This window comes from Ranitomeya imitator, chromosome 6 (assembly GCF_032444005.1).
Source record: "Ranitomeya imitator isolate aRanImi1 chromosome 6, aRanImi1.pri, whole genome shotgun sequence".
In the NCBI taxonomy this organism is placed as follows: Eukaryota; Metazoa; Chordata; class Amphibia; order Anura; family Dendrobatidae; genus Ranitomeya; species Ranitomeya imitator.
Window position 1 is genome coordinate 33,892,606 of NC_091287.1, and position 16,471 is coordinate 33,909,076.

Below are 16,471 nucleotides of genomic sequence, written 5' to 3' on the forward strand. Positions count from 1 at the left end.
GTGCAGTTATGAACAAATGGCAATTCTTGTGTTTTGATTTTGATTTTTGCTTTACACCATTTACTATGTGGGTTAAATCATTTTATTTTTCATTGATCAAACTTTTATGGGCATAGCAGTAACAAATATCTTTACTATTAAGATGTGTTTATTTTTGAATTAAGAAAAAGGGGTGATTAAAATTTTTATTTTTTACCTATTTTTTTCATGTTGTTAAAGGAAACCAGTCTCCTGATCCATGCTGACCAAACCTCAGGCATGATTGCAACCAGGTATATTTTCAGGTGTTTCCAGAAAGATACAGTACAGACCAAAAGTTTGGACACACCTTTTCATTTAAAGATTTTTCTGTATTTTCATGACTATGAAAATTGTACATTCACACTGAAGGCATCAAAACTATGAATTATCACATGTGAAATTATATACTTAACAAAAAAGTGTGAAAAAACTGAAAATATGTCTTATATTCTAGGTTCTTCAAAGTAGCCACCTTTTGCTTTGATGACTGCTTTGCACACTCTAGGCATTAGGGTTTCCTAATTTACATTAATGGGTTTGTATATTGAGAGGATGGAGAGACAGTTCTTTGTTGGACCACCTCTCATCATAAACACCATGCCATGATTGTGTCGCTTGCCTCTATAGGTTCGTCTAAAGGACTGGCTATGTTGCATCCTATTATTATTTTATTCTCCATATTTTTTATAAGAATACAACATTTATTGTAAATGCGGCCATAAATTGTATGCAGGAAATGGGGATGTCACAAAACTGTTCAATACTGAGATTTTCTTTGTTGTCCTTAGCAACGAATCAGAGTTTAGCTTTCATTTTTTCAGAGAAGTTGAAGAAATTAAAGCTGAGCTTTGATTGGTTGCTAAGGGCAACAAAGGAAGTCTTAGTATTAGTCAGCATTGAAAAATGAGGCCTATGTGTTTTCACAAATCAGGAGATCAGAGACAAATATAGGACTAATACAATCAGTCACTCCTTCTCTCTGACATAATGTATTAAAAGGACAGCAATTTACCAGGATGACCAGCATGTAGTACCAAATTTATCCTGTGGTAGGCATCAGGGGGGAAATGTATAGGGCACAACACCTGCAATGGGGCAAAATCAGCTTTTTGGTAGAGATTGAGAAGAAAGAAGCCGGATCTGTAGCAATCATCCTCGTAGGGACTATCTTCAACATGTCCTTTCTTATTTTTCTCCAGCATTGAAAAACAAAATAAGATTTTTGATACTCTGCTGGGAAATAGTTATGCTGCATGTGTCTATATGCCGCCACCTAGTGGTAGTGATGGGACCTGCTTATTTGCAGAAACATTTTTTGCATCTTAACAAAAGAGAATAACTAAAGGACTTTTATTTTTAGAATGCATCTTATTGAAATAAAACGACTTCTATAACTGTCTAAGCTCTATTTCTACGATACAGCTCTACAAATTCTCTTACATTTGCACAATCATAAACTTACAAGATAAATGAACGTCCGCCACCTGCAGCCACTACATGGATGTACAGTTGCGATCAAAATTATTCAACCTCCACTGCAAATTTGGTTTGTTAGTAACATTTTTCACCGCAAGAACGCAAAATAAATGGATGGACACCCCTACTTACCCAAAAGTACAATAAATGTTGGCACCAATATGCTGAAAACCAAATAAATAGATCCAACGGTTTTAGTGTTATCTTTTGTGAAATGACGAAACTAGAACCTTTCAGGCTTCTGGATCAGCAGCATTTCTGGAGGAGGGAGAATAAAGCAAATGCTGAAAGCAACACTTGCCTATATTGAAGCATGGTGGTGGCTCGATGATGCCTACAGTGAAGCATAGTGGTAGGTTAATGTTTTTTATGTGGTTTTATGATGCCTACAGTGAGTATTGTGGTAGCTCGGTGATGCCTACAGTGAAGCATAGCAGAAGGTTAGTGAAGCCTGTAGTTAAGTATTATGGTGGTTTGGTGATACCGACAGTGAATCCCTATGGTGGCTCAGTCGTGCCTACACTGAAACATGGCAGTGGCTCAGTAATACCTACAGTAAAGCATGGCTTACGCTCAATGATGCCTACTGTGAACCATGGTGGTGGCTTGGGGATGCTTACAGGCAAGCATGGTAGTGACTCAGTGAAACCTACAATGAAGCATAGCAATGAGTCAGTGATGCGTACAGTGAAACACGATGGTGACTTGGTGATTCCTACAGTGAAGCATGGTGGTGGCTCAATAACGCCTACAGTGAAGCATGGTAGTGGCTTGGTGATGTATTCAATGAAGCATGATGGTCGCTTGATGATGTCTAGAGTGAAGAGTGGTGGTGGCTCGGTGATGCCTACAGTGAATCATGGTTGTGGCTTAGTGATGCTTACTGTGAAGCATGGCAATGACTCTGTGATGCCTATGGTAGTGACTCGATGATACCTACGGCGAGGCAGGATGTTGGCCCAGTGATAACTACAGTGAAGCATGGATTTGGGTCGGTAATGTCTATAGTGAAGCATGGTGGTGGCTTGGTGATGTATACAAAGAAGTATGGTGGTGGCTCGGTGATGCTTACAGTGAAACATTGTGGTAGTTCAGTGATACCTACAGTGAAGCATAGTGGTGGCTCAGTGATACTATTGGCCCACTTTGCTCCTTATGGCACTGGAAATCTGCACCGTATGTAGGACAAGATGAATTCAATAAAGTAGTAGGGAATCCTAGGAGAAAACGTTATGCATTATGTGAAAAGTATGAATACCGGACTTCATTGAATCTTCCAACATGAAAATGATGCTAAGGGTTCCTCATAGTCCTCCAATGCTTGGTTTCACAACAAGTCCTGGAATATTCTGGAGTGGCCGTTATAGGTGCCTGACTTGAAGCCCATGGAAACTCTTTGGTGGTTTCTGAAAAAGGCGGTTGCAGCAGGAAACCTCAAGAATATTAGTGAAAAGAAGGTCCATTTTCTATGAGAAATGAGCTAAGATTCCTCAGGAATTCTTCTGGAAGCTGGTAACTGGTGTGAATCATGTTTGTAGCAGCCCTAACAGTCAAAAGAGCTCTACTAAGTACTATAGACATTTGTAATGAGGAGGTGGATAGTTCCGGGACTGCAGTAGTCAGTTATAGAGGCATTTTATGCTGAATTTGGAGAAAACGCTTGCTATATTAGTTGCATTGATCTATGTGTATTTTTCTCATTTGATTGGTTTACTTAAAAAGAAAGCAGAATGTTTGCAAAGTTTAATAATAAATCTGATTTGCAATGGGGCTGAATAATTTTGATTGCAACTGCATTACTGAGTACAATAAAAGCTGTATGTCTACAGCTGTCCGCAGTGAGCGCCCCCTAGTGGTGGTAATGTAAAGTCAGAATATAATTACGAAACAATGGATTTAGATGTTTTCTCCAGTAATCAACCAGTCCATGCCTGGAAGATGACGCTATAGAGCAATACTGTACGTTTTTAACTTTGTCTCTGAGTTTTTGCTTGCAGACCTCTCCCACCCTTGTCGTATTCTGGTAATCCTCTTATCAACGCATGGAATGATCAGAACAAGCTTCAGAATGAGAACAAGGCATGGGATGACCAGCGAAACCATGTACACGGGAGGCATGTACCATCTGTATCTAGCCAGTATAAGGAATCGGTCCCAGCCGTAGACCATCGCATGTCCCGTGCACAGCACCAGGGTCAGATATCCAAGTTTAGACTGAAAAATAAATAAATGATTAAAGATATTTTATTAGATTGCTTTCAATGAATGGTAGAGGAAATCGGACTCTACAGAAGAATTCTGAACGCTGCTTTGAATGTTAACAGAATTTACATAATGAAACTCAAGATCGATATAAGATAAGGAATGTAAGTTATTTACACCATTAGGAAATATTATACTGTATGTACACTGAATATTCGTATATCTTTCTTTAGTGACTTTTTTTCACACTCTTTAGTTTGGACAGAACATCGTATATAACAAACTGCAGAACAGACCTGGACAAACCGAAATTCTCTCCAGTTGACTGAATTGCTGACAGAAGGAAGAGATGTTATTCCCAGGACAATGTAGAAGAAAAATCCCAAGATTCCTAGTGCTAAATAGGTGTCACTTCTCCAGACCAGGGGCTTCTCCAAAATCCTGGTTTTATTCATCTTTATCTATTCAAATAGGAGAAAAAGAAAAATCATTATACAGAGCCACACATCTCATATTGATCTATTATCTATCTATCTATCTATCTATCTATCTATCTATCTATCTATCTATTATCTATCTTTCTATTATTTATCTATCCTATTATCTATCTATCTATCTATCTATCCTATTATCTATCTATTTATCATTTATTTATCTATCATCTATCTATCTATCCATCTATATATCTATCATATATCTATTATCTATCTATCTATCTATTATCTATCTATCCATCTATATATCTATCATATATCTATTATCTATCTATCTATCTATCTATTATCTATCATCTATCTATCTATTATCTATCTATCTATCTATCTATCTATCTATCTATCTATCTATCTATCTATCTATCCATCTATATATCTATTATCTATCTATATATCTATTATCTATCTATCCTATTATCTATCTATCATTTATCTATCATCTATCTATCCATCTATATATCTATTATCTATCTATCCTATTATCTATCTATCCTATTATCTATCTATCCTATTATCTATTTATCATTTATTTATCTATCATCTATCTATCCATCTATATATCTATTATCTATCTATCATCTATCTATTATCTTTCTATTATTTATCTATTGTAGCATTTCCCTTACTTCGGGTCTTGGGGGACACTCGATTTCCACGGGAATAATGCATACCGGCACGATTTTTCCACAAATTAAGTCCGTTCCGGTTTATTAAGGCATCATAAACTGCATCTCGAACAGTTCATTATACCGCCAAATCAGCATATCACATACGATTTTACATTGCCTTCAGTGGTCACACTGGTATCTCTCTCCATTACAGTTGATTACATGCATCAACGGAACATATTAACCACCAGCATTATGTTCCAATGGCAGATACGTCTCTGCCGTATATTACAGGTTTTACCCCATATCAGGGATTACCTCTCAGGAGCTTCGGCTCCACACACTGACTCCTGCCAGCGTTAGTTCACAGGGAAACTGCCTCACTGGGATCACCGTCCTTGTGACCAGGGCACCTCGGATAGACCAGACCCACAGTAGGAACTGTAGCTTCCCCAACACAGAAACCGTCCCAGGCTCTGTAGATGCAGCCTCTCCATGCACTTCCAGGAAGTCCAATCACAGACACTTCCAACACACAGGCCATCAGTCCATGATCTCACCAGGTGCTTACAGGACTCCAGTCCGTCCGCGGACAATCCAACACTCTGACCATTCGAGGACTCACACTCTTACCAGGTGCTTGCAGGACTCCAGCCCATCCCAGGGCAATCCAACACCTTCGAGCATTCAGTCCATAGCCTCAGCAGTGCTTCCAGGACTCCAGCCCACTTCAGGACAATCCAACACCTAGGCTATTCAGGACTCACGGATCTCAGTGCTTCCAGGACTTCAGCCCATACCAGGACAATCCAACACTGACCGTTCATCAGGTCCAGGGTCTCAGGTGCTTGCAGGACTTCTCCAATACCAGGAGAATCCAACACCGACCCTCCAGGACCTTGCACATGGACCAAACAGATCCATACACAGGAACCACACAGGAACATGTGACCCACACCCTGGTCACATTACATACCTGTAACCACTCCCCTGGGTGGGAGTGTGGGTGTGTGTGGCTAGTCTGACCCTCCCATCTCTCATGACTAGCCCTGCCAATCTCCCATTAGAACTACACAATTACTTGTGGGACTACAGGTCCCAGAACACCAACCAAACTTCAGACTGACAGCACAGAGTGTCTTCCTCTGCAACACACACACCGGCCATTTACACTCCTGCCGGACTTTGTCTCATCACATTTATGCCTCCAAGTGCATCTTGAAGCGCACACACAGCGCCCCCTGGCTGTAACATGGGTCACCGCACCACACTATCTATCTATCTATCTATCTATCTATCTATCTATCTATCTATCTATCTATCTATCTATCTATCTATCTATCTATCTATCCATTATCTATCTATCTATCTATCTATCTATTTATTATTTATCTATCTATCTATTATCGATCTATCTATCCTCTTATCTATTATCTATCCTATTATATATCTATCTATCTATCATCTACCTATCATCTATCTATCTATCTATCTATCTATCTATCTATCTATCTATCTATCTATCTATTATCTGTCTATCTATCTATCTATCTAACCATCTATCTATCTATCTATCTATCTATCTATCTATCTATCTATCTATCTATCTATCTATCTATCATCTACCTATCATCTATCTATCTATCTATCTATCTATCTATCTATCTATCTATCTATCTATCTATCTATCTATCTATCTATCTATCTATCCTAATTATCTAGAAACAAATAAGTACCAAGGCTAAAAATTGAAGTATATCAGATTTTTGGCTAATTTTGCAAGACTGGATGCAATTTTTTTTATTAACAACATCACTGGAAACTGCAGGAAGAATGCTGTCTGGTAGCAGGCACAATTATTATGACAGGCAAAAAAGGAAAAGCCAGCACCAGGTGATTTCCATAAAAATTCAAGTTTTGTCTTTTATTTAATCCACTAGATGGTGGGCCGATTCTAACGCATCGGGTATTCTAGAATATGCATGTCCCCGTAGTATATTGCCCAGTCACGTAGTATATTGCCCAGTCACGTAGTATATTGCCCAGCCACGTAGTATATTGCCCAGTCACGCAGTATATTGCCCAGTTAAGTAGTATATTGCCTAGTGACGTAGTATATTGCGCAGCCACGTAGTATATTGCACAGCCACGTAGTATATTGCCCAGTTAAGTAGTATATTGCCTAGTGACGTAGTATATTGCGCAGCCACGTAGTATATTGCACAGCCACGTAGTATATTGCACAGCCACGTAGTATATTGCCCAGTTAAGTAGTATATTGCCTAGTGACGTAGTATATTGCGCAGCCACGTAGTATATTGCACAGCCACGTAGTATATTGCCCAGTGACGTAGTATACAGCACAGAGCCACGTAGTATTTTGCCCAGTGACGTAGTATATTTCCCAGTGACGTAGTATACAGCACAGAGCCACGTAGTATATTGGCCAGTCACGTAGTATATTGGCCAGCTACGTAGTATATTGCCCAGCCAGGTTTGTCACAGGTTAAAAAATAAAAAATAAACATATACTCACCTTTCCGAGGGAGCCCTTGTAGTCCACGGCAGCTTCCGGTCCCAGGGTTGGTATCAGCGCAGGACCTGTGATGACGTCGCGGTCACATGACCGTGACGTCATGGCAGGTCTTTGTAGCGCAGGCGCGCAGGTCCTGTGATGATGTCGTGGTCACATGACCGTGACGTCATGGCAGGTCCTTCTCGCGCAGGCGCAGGGCCTGTTATGATGTCGCGGTCACATGACCGTAATGTCATGGCATGTCCTTCTCGCGCAGGCGCGCAGGGCCTGTGATGACGTCGCAGTCACATGACCGTGACGTCATGGCAGGTCTTTCTGCCACCGGAACCTGCAACTGAGGATGGCGGCCGCCGCGAGCGGCAACGGAGGGTGAGTATAGCAGGTTTTTTTTATTTATTATTTTTAACATTACGTTTTTTACTATTGATGCCGCACAGGCAGCGTCAATGGTAAAAAGTTGGGGACACACAGGGTTAATAGCGGCGGTAACGGAGTGCATTACCCGCGGCATAACGCGGTCCGTTACCGCCGGCATTAACCCTGTGTTAGCGGTGATTGGAGGGGAGTATGCGGGCGACATGCACTGACTGCGGGGAGTAAGGAGCGGCCATTTTCTTCCGGACTGTGCCCGTCGCTGATTGGTCGCGGCAGCCATGACAGGCAGCTGGCGAGACCAATCAGCGAATGAATAACCGTGACAGACAGAAGGACAGAAAGACGGATGTGACCAATTATATAGTAGATTGTTTGTAAAAAGTTAAAAGCATACATGACATAGAATGTCAAGGGGCAAACATCCCCGCATGCCTGACGCGTTTCGGACTTTATGCCCTCCTCCTTACTTATAAGGCATCTCATCTCATTTCTTATGATAGATTCTCCATATCAGCTGTCAATATGTTTTCCCTGCTAATTACAGTTTCAATGATAGCCATTCAGACACCAATGGAAATTATAATATTTATCAAATTGAAAAACTTTCTGCTGTCCACAATAAAATAATCAAACAAGAACAATGTAAACAGCTCAACACAGCGAACAGAACAAGTTTCTCCAACTTCAACACATAAAGGCCACTTTTTGACTTCTCCTGACTACTGCATTCATTCTCCATGTCTGAGTCACTAGGTTCAGCTGGCGTTCCTGAGGAATCTTTACTCAATCCTCTTGGTCAACGGCCTTCAGTTCACTAATATTTTTGGGTTGTCAAGAGATTGGCCCTAAAGATTAAGACGAGCTAATTGCCTTCACAAACAAGGAAAAGGCTACAAATAGATACAAAGGCATTGAACTTTCTTAGAGAATGTTTCCTTAATGACAAGGCTAGAGAAATGCTGACCAGTGGTTACCAACTAATCACCCTGCTCATTTTCTTTTTTAATGAAATTATCTTCTATATACAGTCCCTTTAATGGAAATTTTAATACATTTACATGATGCAATGTCTAAGCACATCCTTGCCTGGAATCGATTTTGGTAAAAGACCAATGGATCCAGATCCGGAGAACCACCATAAAGGGAACCTGTCAGTAGCATTGAAAAACCTAAAGTACCAACACTGACTTTTAGAGTGAATAAAGAGATTTCTAAACATGTCCTTAATTATATATTCAGTACCTGTATGGGAACCTACTAGGAGTCATGGGGGCTAGTCATGGAGGACAGTCCCTAAAAATGCCCAATATGTCATGACAAGGAGTTCAAAATTCTGAGAAGTCACCATTGACTTATTGTTTGCGATGAAGCTATTGCAAGTACTCCCAACCTCACTGCGAAAGCCAGAGAATCAAAAGACGTGCAGAATTTTGGGGACCTTTGGTCGCCATTACTAATCAGCCGAGCAGGTCCAACTCCAAGAGTCTAGTTTAGATATGGCACCAGCGCCAATTAGGGTGGATGCATAGGATAAAGATCACCTACGGTAATACGTTACCTGGTTGAAGATGCTCATGTCCGCCCTATATTTGACACTGTATCGAATGGGAATAACAAGGGTGTAAATTGCATGGAGAAAAGCAAAGGACAACGCCACCAGCCCCAGCTGCTTCCTACATAACATCCATCGGTCCAGCCAGTTTGGAAATCGTCTGTACTTGGTTCCTCTATATAACTGAATGATGGCGGCAAACACACCGGGAAGATAACACAGAGCCAACAAAATCAGTGAGACGACCGGGAAGATCCTGTTCGGAATCGTGATCATCAGATGATGTGAGACGTCGTTTTTCTTTTCTGCATTGTAGACTATGTCTTGTATCACGCAGTAGAGAAAGACCGCCACGGTGAGTCCTGCACCCGTGTACATGGGGAGTCTCCACATTGGGAAGAGCTGCAGCGGATAGTCTTCTATTTCCTTGGCCACTACCAGACATCCTTTGTCTTGTGGCGTCAACCCAATGGCACGGACAATATCCATCACATGTTGTTTGGCTTTATTGTCATCTGAACATACAAAGACCTAAGAGTAAAATAGTAAAGATATAATACATAATCAGCCATACAAAGAATAAAGAACCACGAACGGGCTGCAAAGTATCAGAAACCCAACTTTTGGAACAGGAGGGAAAGGAGGTGACAGTATTGTTTTCAGGGAGCCCTGTATGTCCCAGTATTGTTTACATGGGGCATTACGCATGTCATCATTATTTTTAGGGGACACAGTGTGTGAAAGTATTGTTTTCAGAGGGCACTGTATGTGCCAATATTGTTTTCTCGGGGCCCAGTATGTGGCAGTATTGTTTTCACGAGGGTCCAAACTGTTCAGTATTGTTTACAGGAGGAATCATGTGTGTCAGTATTATTTCCCGGGAGCATTGTGTGTGTGAGTTTTATTTCGAGGGAGCCCAGTGTGTGGCAGTATTATTTCACGGGAAGCACAGCATGAGGCAATATTGTTTTTAGGGGGACATACAGTACAGATCAAAAGTTTGGACACACCTTCTCATTTAAAGATTTTTCTGCATTTTCATGACTATGAAAATTGTACATTCACACTGAAGGCATCAAAACTATGAATTAACACATTAACGAAATGCTGCGGACTTGCGGTGGATACCGCGTCTCCTCCTCTACCCTCCAGCCTGCTACAGGCGCGATCGGCTTGCTTAGCCCTCTACTTTCAAGACCCTCCTTGTATTATTTACAGCGCTCGACCGCCAGTGTCAGCCATTTATTTTAAACAGTTATCCTGTTTAAACTCCAGTACTTGATGCAAACTCTGTGTATAAAGGGTGATTAATTCACACCCCTCGGCTCAAAATAATAGAGCACACTGATGAAGGTCTTCACAGACCGAAACGTTTGTAAATATAAATACTGTATGTATTAAACACCCCCTTTTGCATCAGACTTCCTGGAGTGTGCTGAGTTTATATTCTAGACTTCACACATAAGACCTCAGGAGTGGACATGGATGTCAGACATATGTAACATCCTCCAAAACTTTGAGGACTGCACCAAGATGGTGAGCGTCGATGATGCCATAATTAGCATCACCATCCCGCTTCTCAGCATTCTGAAAAACTCTCTACTCACAATCAAAGAGGATGCATTGCAGGCGGAGCACGAGTACATGGAGCAAGGAAACATACAGGGGGATTACACTCAGCCCAGCCTCATGTCTTCTCAACATGGATTGGTAGGCAATGAGGAGGAGGAAGAACAGGAGCTACTTTTCATGCGCTATAGACGGTACTACAAACACATCTGTATTAGCTTCTGTTCAGCGGGGATAGCCTAAGGACAGGGAGGAGGAGGATGAGGAGGAGGAGGACAGCGTGGTCAGTCGTCCTGTTGGTGAGGACATGGAAGTCTTGCCTGTTAGCAGTCTGGCACGCATGGCTGACTATGTTGCGCTGCATTTCACGTGACCCTCGGATTATCAAAATTATGGATGAAACTCATTACTGGTTGGTGACACTTCTAGACCCACGCTACAAGGAGAACTTTTAATCTCTTCTGCCTGAGGCAGAGAGGTGTACTAAAATGTTGCCGCACCACAGGGACCTTGTAGCGGAATTAGTTAGAAAATTCCCATGTGAGAACGCTGGCAGCAGACGTCAGAGTTTGTTGTACAACCAAGGACTCCAAGCGAGAGAGACAGCAGTACAATCCAGCTCAGGCAGGGGAGCAATGGCCAAGTTCTGGGACAGTTTTCTCAGACCCTCCCATTGTGGCGGCACAGAGGCAAAGGGTGCTGTCACAAGAAGTGCAATGTTTGGGAAGATGGTGAGGAAGTACTATGCAGATCGTACAAACGTCCTCTGTGATTCCTATGTGCCTTTTAATTATTGGGAATCCAAGCTGGACACATGGCATGAACTGGCTCTCTATGCCTTGGAGGTCTTGGCCTGCCCTGCTGCTAGTGTTCTGTCAGAGAGGGTTTTTAGTGCCACTGGTGGAATTATAACAGATAAGCGCATCCGCCTATTAACTGAAAATGGTGACAGGCTGACTCTTACAAAAATGAACAAGGCCTGGATTGGGAAAAACTTCTGTACACCACCAAGTAAAAACAGCGAAACATAACTTCAAATACATTCTCTCTTTTGGGGAGGTGTATTCTCATGCACCTCTGCACAACCACACATGGGTATACACTTCCACATTTGGTCTGTTTGTTGTTCTCCTCCTCCTTATCATCATCCTCATCATCCAGAACCACTAGATGACCAGAGTGAACGTGCTCTGTCCTGTTATAGGCCAGTGATTTTTGGGCACGAGGGCTGTGAAGGCACTATTTCATTTTGTAAAAACAGGACCCCACATTGGGGAATTGGGCATTACATTACATTGGGCCAACTTCTTAAGTCTGTCTCCTGCAATGTGTCCTTTAACTGCCACTAGATGACCAGGGTGCACGTGCTCAGTACTGTTATAGGCCGGTGATTTTTGGGCACGGGGCTGTGAAGGCACAATTTAATTTTGTAAAAACAGGACCCCACATTGGGGAATTGGGCATTACATTACATTGGGTCTACTTCTTTAGTCTGTCTCCTGCAATGTGTCATTTAACTGCCACTAGATGACTAGGGTGCACATGCTCAGTACTGTTAAAGGCCGGTGAATTTTGGGAAAGTGGGCTGTGATGGCACTATATTTTTAAGTCCAAAAAGGACAACAAATTGGGGAATTGGGCATCACATTTCTTTGGGCCTACTTCTTAACTCGGTCTCCTGCAATCTGTCCTGTACCTGCCACTAGATCACCAGGGTCAACGTGCTCTGTACGGTGCGTTTTGGCCAAGGCGGCTGTAATGGCACTATTTTAATCAGTACAAAAAGGGCACCACATGGCGTAATTGGGCATGGCATTCCATTGGGCCTATTTCTTAACTAGGTCTTCTGCAATCTGTCCTGTACCTGCCACTAGATCACCAAGGTGAACGCGCTGTACAGTGCATTTTGGCCAAGGGGGCTGTCATGCCACTCTTTTATTTAAATAAAAAAAGGATTTTACATTGGGGAATTGGGCATGACATTACTTTGGGCCTACTTCTTAACTCGGTCTCCTGCAATCTGTCCTGTACCTGCCACTAGATCACCAGGGTCATCGTGCTCTCTACGGTGCATTTTGGCCAAGGGCGCTGTAATGGCACTATTTTAATCAGTCCAAAAAGGACACCACATTGGGGAATTGAGCATGACATTACTTTGGGCCTGCGTCTTAACTCGGTCTCCTGCAATCTGTCCAGTTCCTGCCAGTGGATCACCAGGGTGAACGTGGTCTGTACAATGCATTTAGGTCTAGGGGGCTGTGATGGCACTATTTTAATCTGTCCAAAAAGGACACCACATTGGGGAATTGGGCATGGCATTTCATTGGGCCTGCTTCTTAACTCTGTCTCCTGCAATGTCTCTTGTTTAACTGTCACTAGATCACCAAGGTGAACGTGCTTTGTACTGTTATAGGCCGGTGAAGTTTGGTCAAGGGGGGCTGTGATGGCACTAGTCTATTTTTTACAAAAGGTACCCCCCCATTGGTGAAACCACATCCTTGTTGGCAAACACTTCATAACATTTGTGTACCTTAAAGAGCTCACTTGAAAAGCTCCTTTTTGTGTTGCCTGGTTGATAACATTGGACACAATACACTTCATATAAATTTGATAAAGCAAAATCTGTTACTTTGCCTCAGTAGTTCATTAAAAATATAGCTTTGTCCACTATATTAGTTTCTCTCCTTGCGAGCCTTAACTTTGTCTGCCTCAAATGTACAAATGGAGACTATACAAATGGCGATTTGTAAACAAGATTGAAATACTGTATACCAAATGCATTCAGACAATCACATAGCTGCATTTCTTGTAAAACATTTAGAGATGTGACAAACAATGCTCATAGTGACACAATCTTGATAAATGTTTGTTTGTTTATTCACTTCACAAACAGTTCTAAGCTTATATGTTTGTTGTTTGTCATTGTAAAACATTAAGGTTTACTGAAACTATGCCGGTGGTGGTTTGATCTAAATACTTGTGGCATTTATTTTTCTAGGGGTTTATGGCCCCTCGTCTGATGACTCCATGATATTTCAGTTTCATCCAACCTTGAAAAGTGGCCACTTGAAGGTGTGGGTGAAACTAGAATTACTACTTAGTGTTATTCACTGTATAAGACCAGAGAAACATGACTAAGACAGATGCCAAAACTGGGGTACCTATACATGTAGAGTGTGCTGATACCTGCATAATTGGGGACGCCCATGCAATGTAGGTAATCTCCCAGGGGTTCTCTGTCTTGGTGTTGCTTCTCTGATATTCCAGATGGATGATGTTTAAAAGCCTCTTGGTGATGATCTAAGTATACTGTATGTAGTTATTCTTCATATATACGTAATCACTATATTTATTTAATCCTTATATGTACTTATTAACCTGTGTATGTTAACACATACAAAAGTGTACACACTCACACTATTCAATCATACTATTCCTTGAATTTTGTAGTTTGCAATAAAATTGCCTTGTATTGCAAGTATTAGCCTTTTTTTAAAGCCGTATCTGAACCTTAGTGTTAAAAACATGTCAAATAAAATTGCCAAATTCTCCTGGAAATAATTGTGTAAAGAGGGAACCATCATACCATTAAAAAAATACGAGTGAATTTTCCCGGGCCCATCCACTATGTGAGTTCCAAGGCATAATGGGGTGCATATGACTGACTATGCAACAGGGCTGGCCTTGCTGCCAATGTGTAAAACAAAGGAGTATGGAGCACAAAATGCATATTCTGAAGTGGATTTTAATGGGCCCATCCAGTATGTGGGTTCAAAGGCCTAATGGGGTGCATATGAATTGGTAGCAGGGCAGGCTTTGAATTCAATGAAACACTTTTTCAGGAGTCCCCCTGGACTCTTATGACAGGGGTATTGTGGTGCGTCGTAATTGTTGGCAGCCCATCCACTCACAGCAAAGGCTACAACAGCTTAGGAGACCCACTGTTTCACAATGGCCCTTTAACCCCTTTCTGACATTGGACTTATCCCGTCGAGGTGGGGTGGGCCCGTATGACATAGGGGATAGTACGTCCAGCGCGATCGGCCGCGCTCACGGGGAGATAATAAAAAACTGAGGGAGAAAATAAAAGACTGCCTAATAGCAAAACTGGCTGAGCTGCACATAACAAGCAATGAGAGTGCAGCTTTCGCTTTACCAATGAAGTGAAAACTGAGCGTTGATTGGTTGATATTTGCAACAAAGCCAGCATTAATATTAGACAGTTTTTTATTATCTCCCCCATTGTGTACACTTTTAAAAAGTGAAATTATGATGTGGATTTTATATGTAAAGTTTTTTTTTGCTGCGCAAGTGTAAAGATTTTTTTTGCCGGCACTGTACTTTAACTTCCTGTTGTTTCAGGAAACAATACATGTACATTGGTCTCAATAATCATACCATAACTCTTTGTGACTAATGAATGTGTGCAAGGGAATGCCACCCTTGTGTGCCAGCCAGACTGTGTGTGGTATTGCAGCTCCGCCACATTCAATTTAAATGAGCTGCAATACCGAGCGCAAACAGTAAACAGATATGGCGCTATTTCTGTAATGCTCTAACCTTGCACATATGTGACATGAGCAATTTATTAGTATTCATGAAGGATTACCTGTCTGCTGGCATCCAGATTTCCGGACTGCAGAGCCCAGGCGGAGACGGTATTAAATGCTTTGACGACTGTGGCCTTGGGTACAATCTTGGCCAGGTATTCGGCATTAGACTCAGGGTATCGGTTTAGCTTGACATTATTGCTGACATCCACCAGTATTTTACCTTCCAGAACTTCTTCAAGCTCCTTTAGAAATTCATAATGGTCCCTTTGTATGGCCGCAATGATAACGGAACATTTTCGTGCCGCCTCTGAGTGACTTAAGGCTTCAGCCGCTCGGGGCAGTAAACTTGTATCACCCGGATTACGGCTTCCAAATATCACAGAATATCCACTTTGTAGCAGTTTGGACCCAAGTGATCGTCCAAAATCCCCAGTTCCAAAAATGCATATGCTGTCGTGCTTTTCTGCAAAATCTGAGCAAAGCGGTATCATGACCTTGGTTCCCATTATCTGAAAGGAAATAAAGTGATAATTACTATGACTACTTTCTTTTGCAGCAATATCAGTAGCATATTTACCATAAAGACAGTACTAGTGACCACTATGGGCCCAGAAGTAGGAAACGTCTTGACGCTAAACTGTTTTCTATACTCTAATGGCAGCAGCCTGTAGTCACCACTAGGGGGAGCTCACAGCATGCAGACCTATACAGCTCCACTTGTGTTCAATATTAGCTGCTTATTAATTTAGCTTTTTAAATAATCACCAGTTTCCACTTTGACCGGCTCCACAGATTAATAAAGAAGGTAAGGAAGCCTTTTCTCTTCTAGAGATTGAACCTTACTTTTTCCAAGTGGAGGACGCATTCCCTTGTCTTTTGAGAGGGTTTATAGGAACCAGTTATTGTCCAAATTTTTTGTACAGGCCATTTATGTACTTGTAGAACTTAATCATGTCCTCTCTAAGATGTTTTGTTCTCAAGACTAAATACACTTAATTCTTTAAAATTTTACTCATAACCAAGATCCTTATCAGTTTTTTGGCTATTTGTATTAAGGATAAGCACGCACTAAAATGCTCGGTTGC

General features: G+C 41.6%; 1 protein-coding gene across 2 annotated transcripts in view; it reads right to left on the reverse strand.

Annotated features, from left to right (window-relative positions):
• Nucleotides 1–1,356: 1,356 nt before the first annotated feature.
• Nucleotides 1,357–16,471, reverse strand: part of LOC138641791 (metalloreductase STEAP4-like) — a 32,600-nt gene continuing 17,485 nt past the window's right edge. For both annotated transcript variants that reach the window (XM_069729443.1, XM_069729441.1), the window contains exons 2-5: nucleotides 15,443–15,895; nucleotides 9,271–9,795; nucleotides 3,996–4,160; nucleotides 1,357–3,711 (exon numbers count right to left, since the gene is read on the reverse strand). In XM_069729443.1, the coding sequence (XP_069585544.1) occupies nucleotides 3,442–3,711; nucleotides 3,996–4,160; nucleotides 9,271–9,795; nucleotides 15,443–15,892 (1,410 nt within the window). In that variant the 5' untranslated portion in view covers nucleotides 15,893–15,895 and the 3' untranslated portion in view covers nucleotides 1,357–3,441. The remainder of the gene's footprint in view (nucleotides 3,712–3,995; nucleotides 4,161–9,270; nucleotides 9,796–15,442; nucleotides 15,896–16,471) is intronic.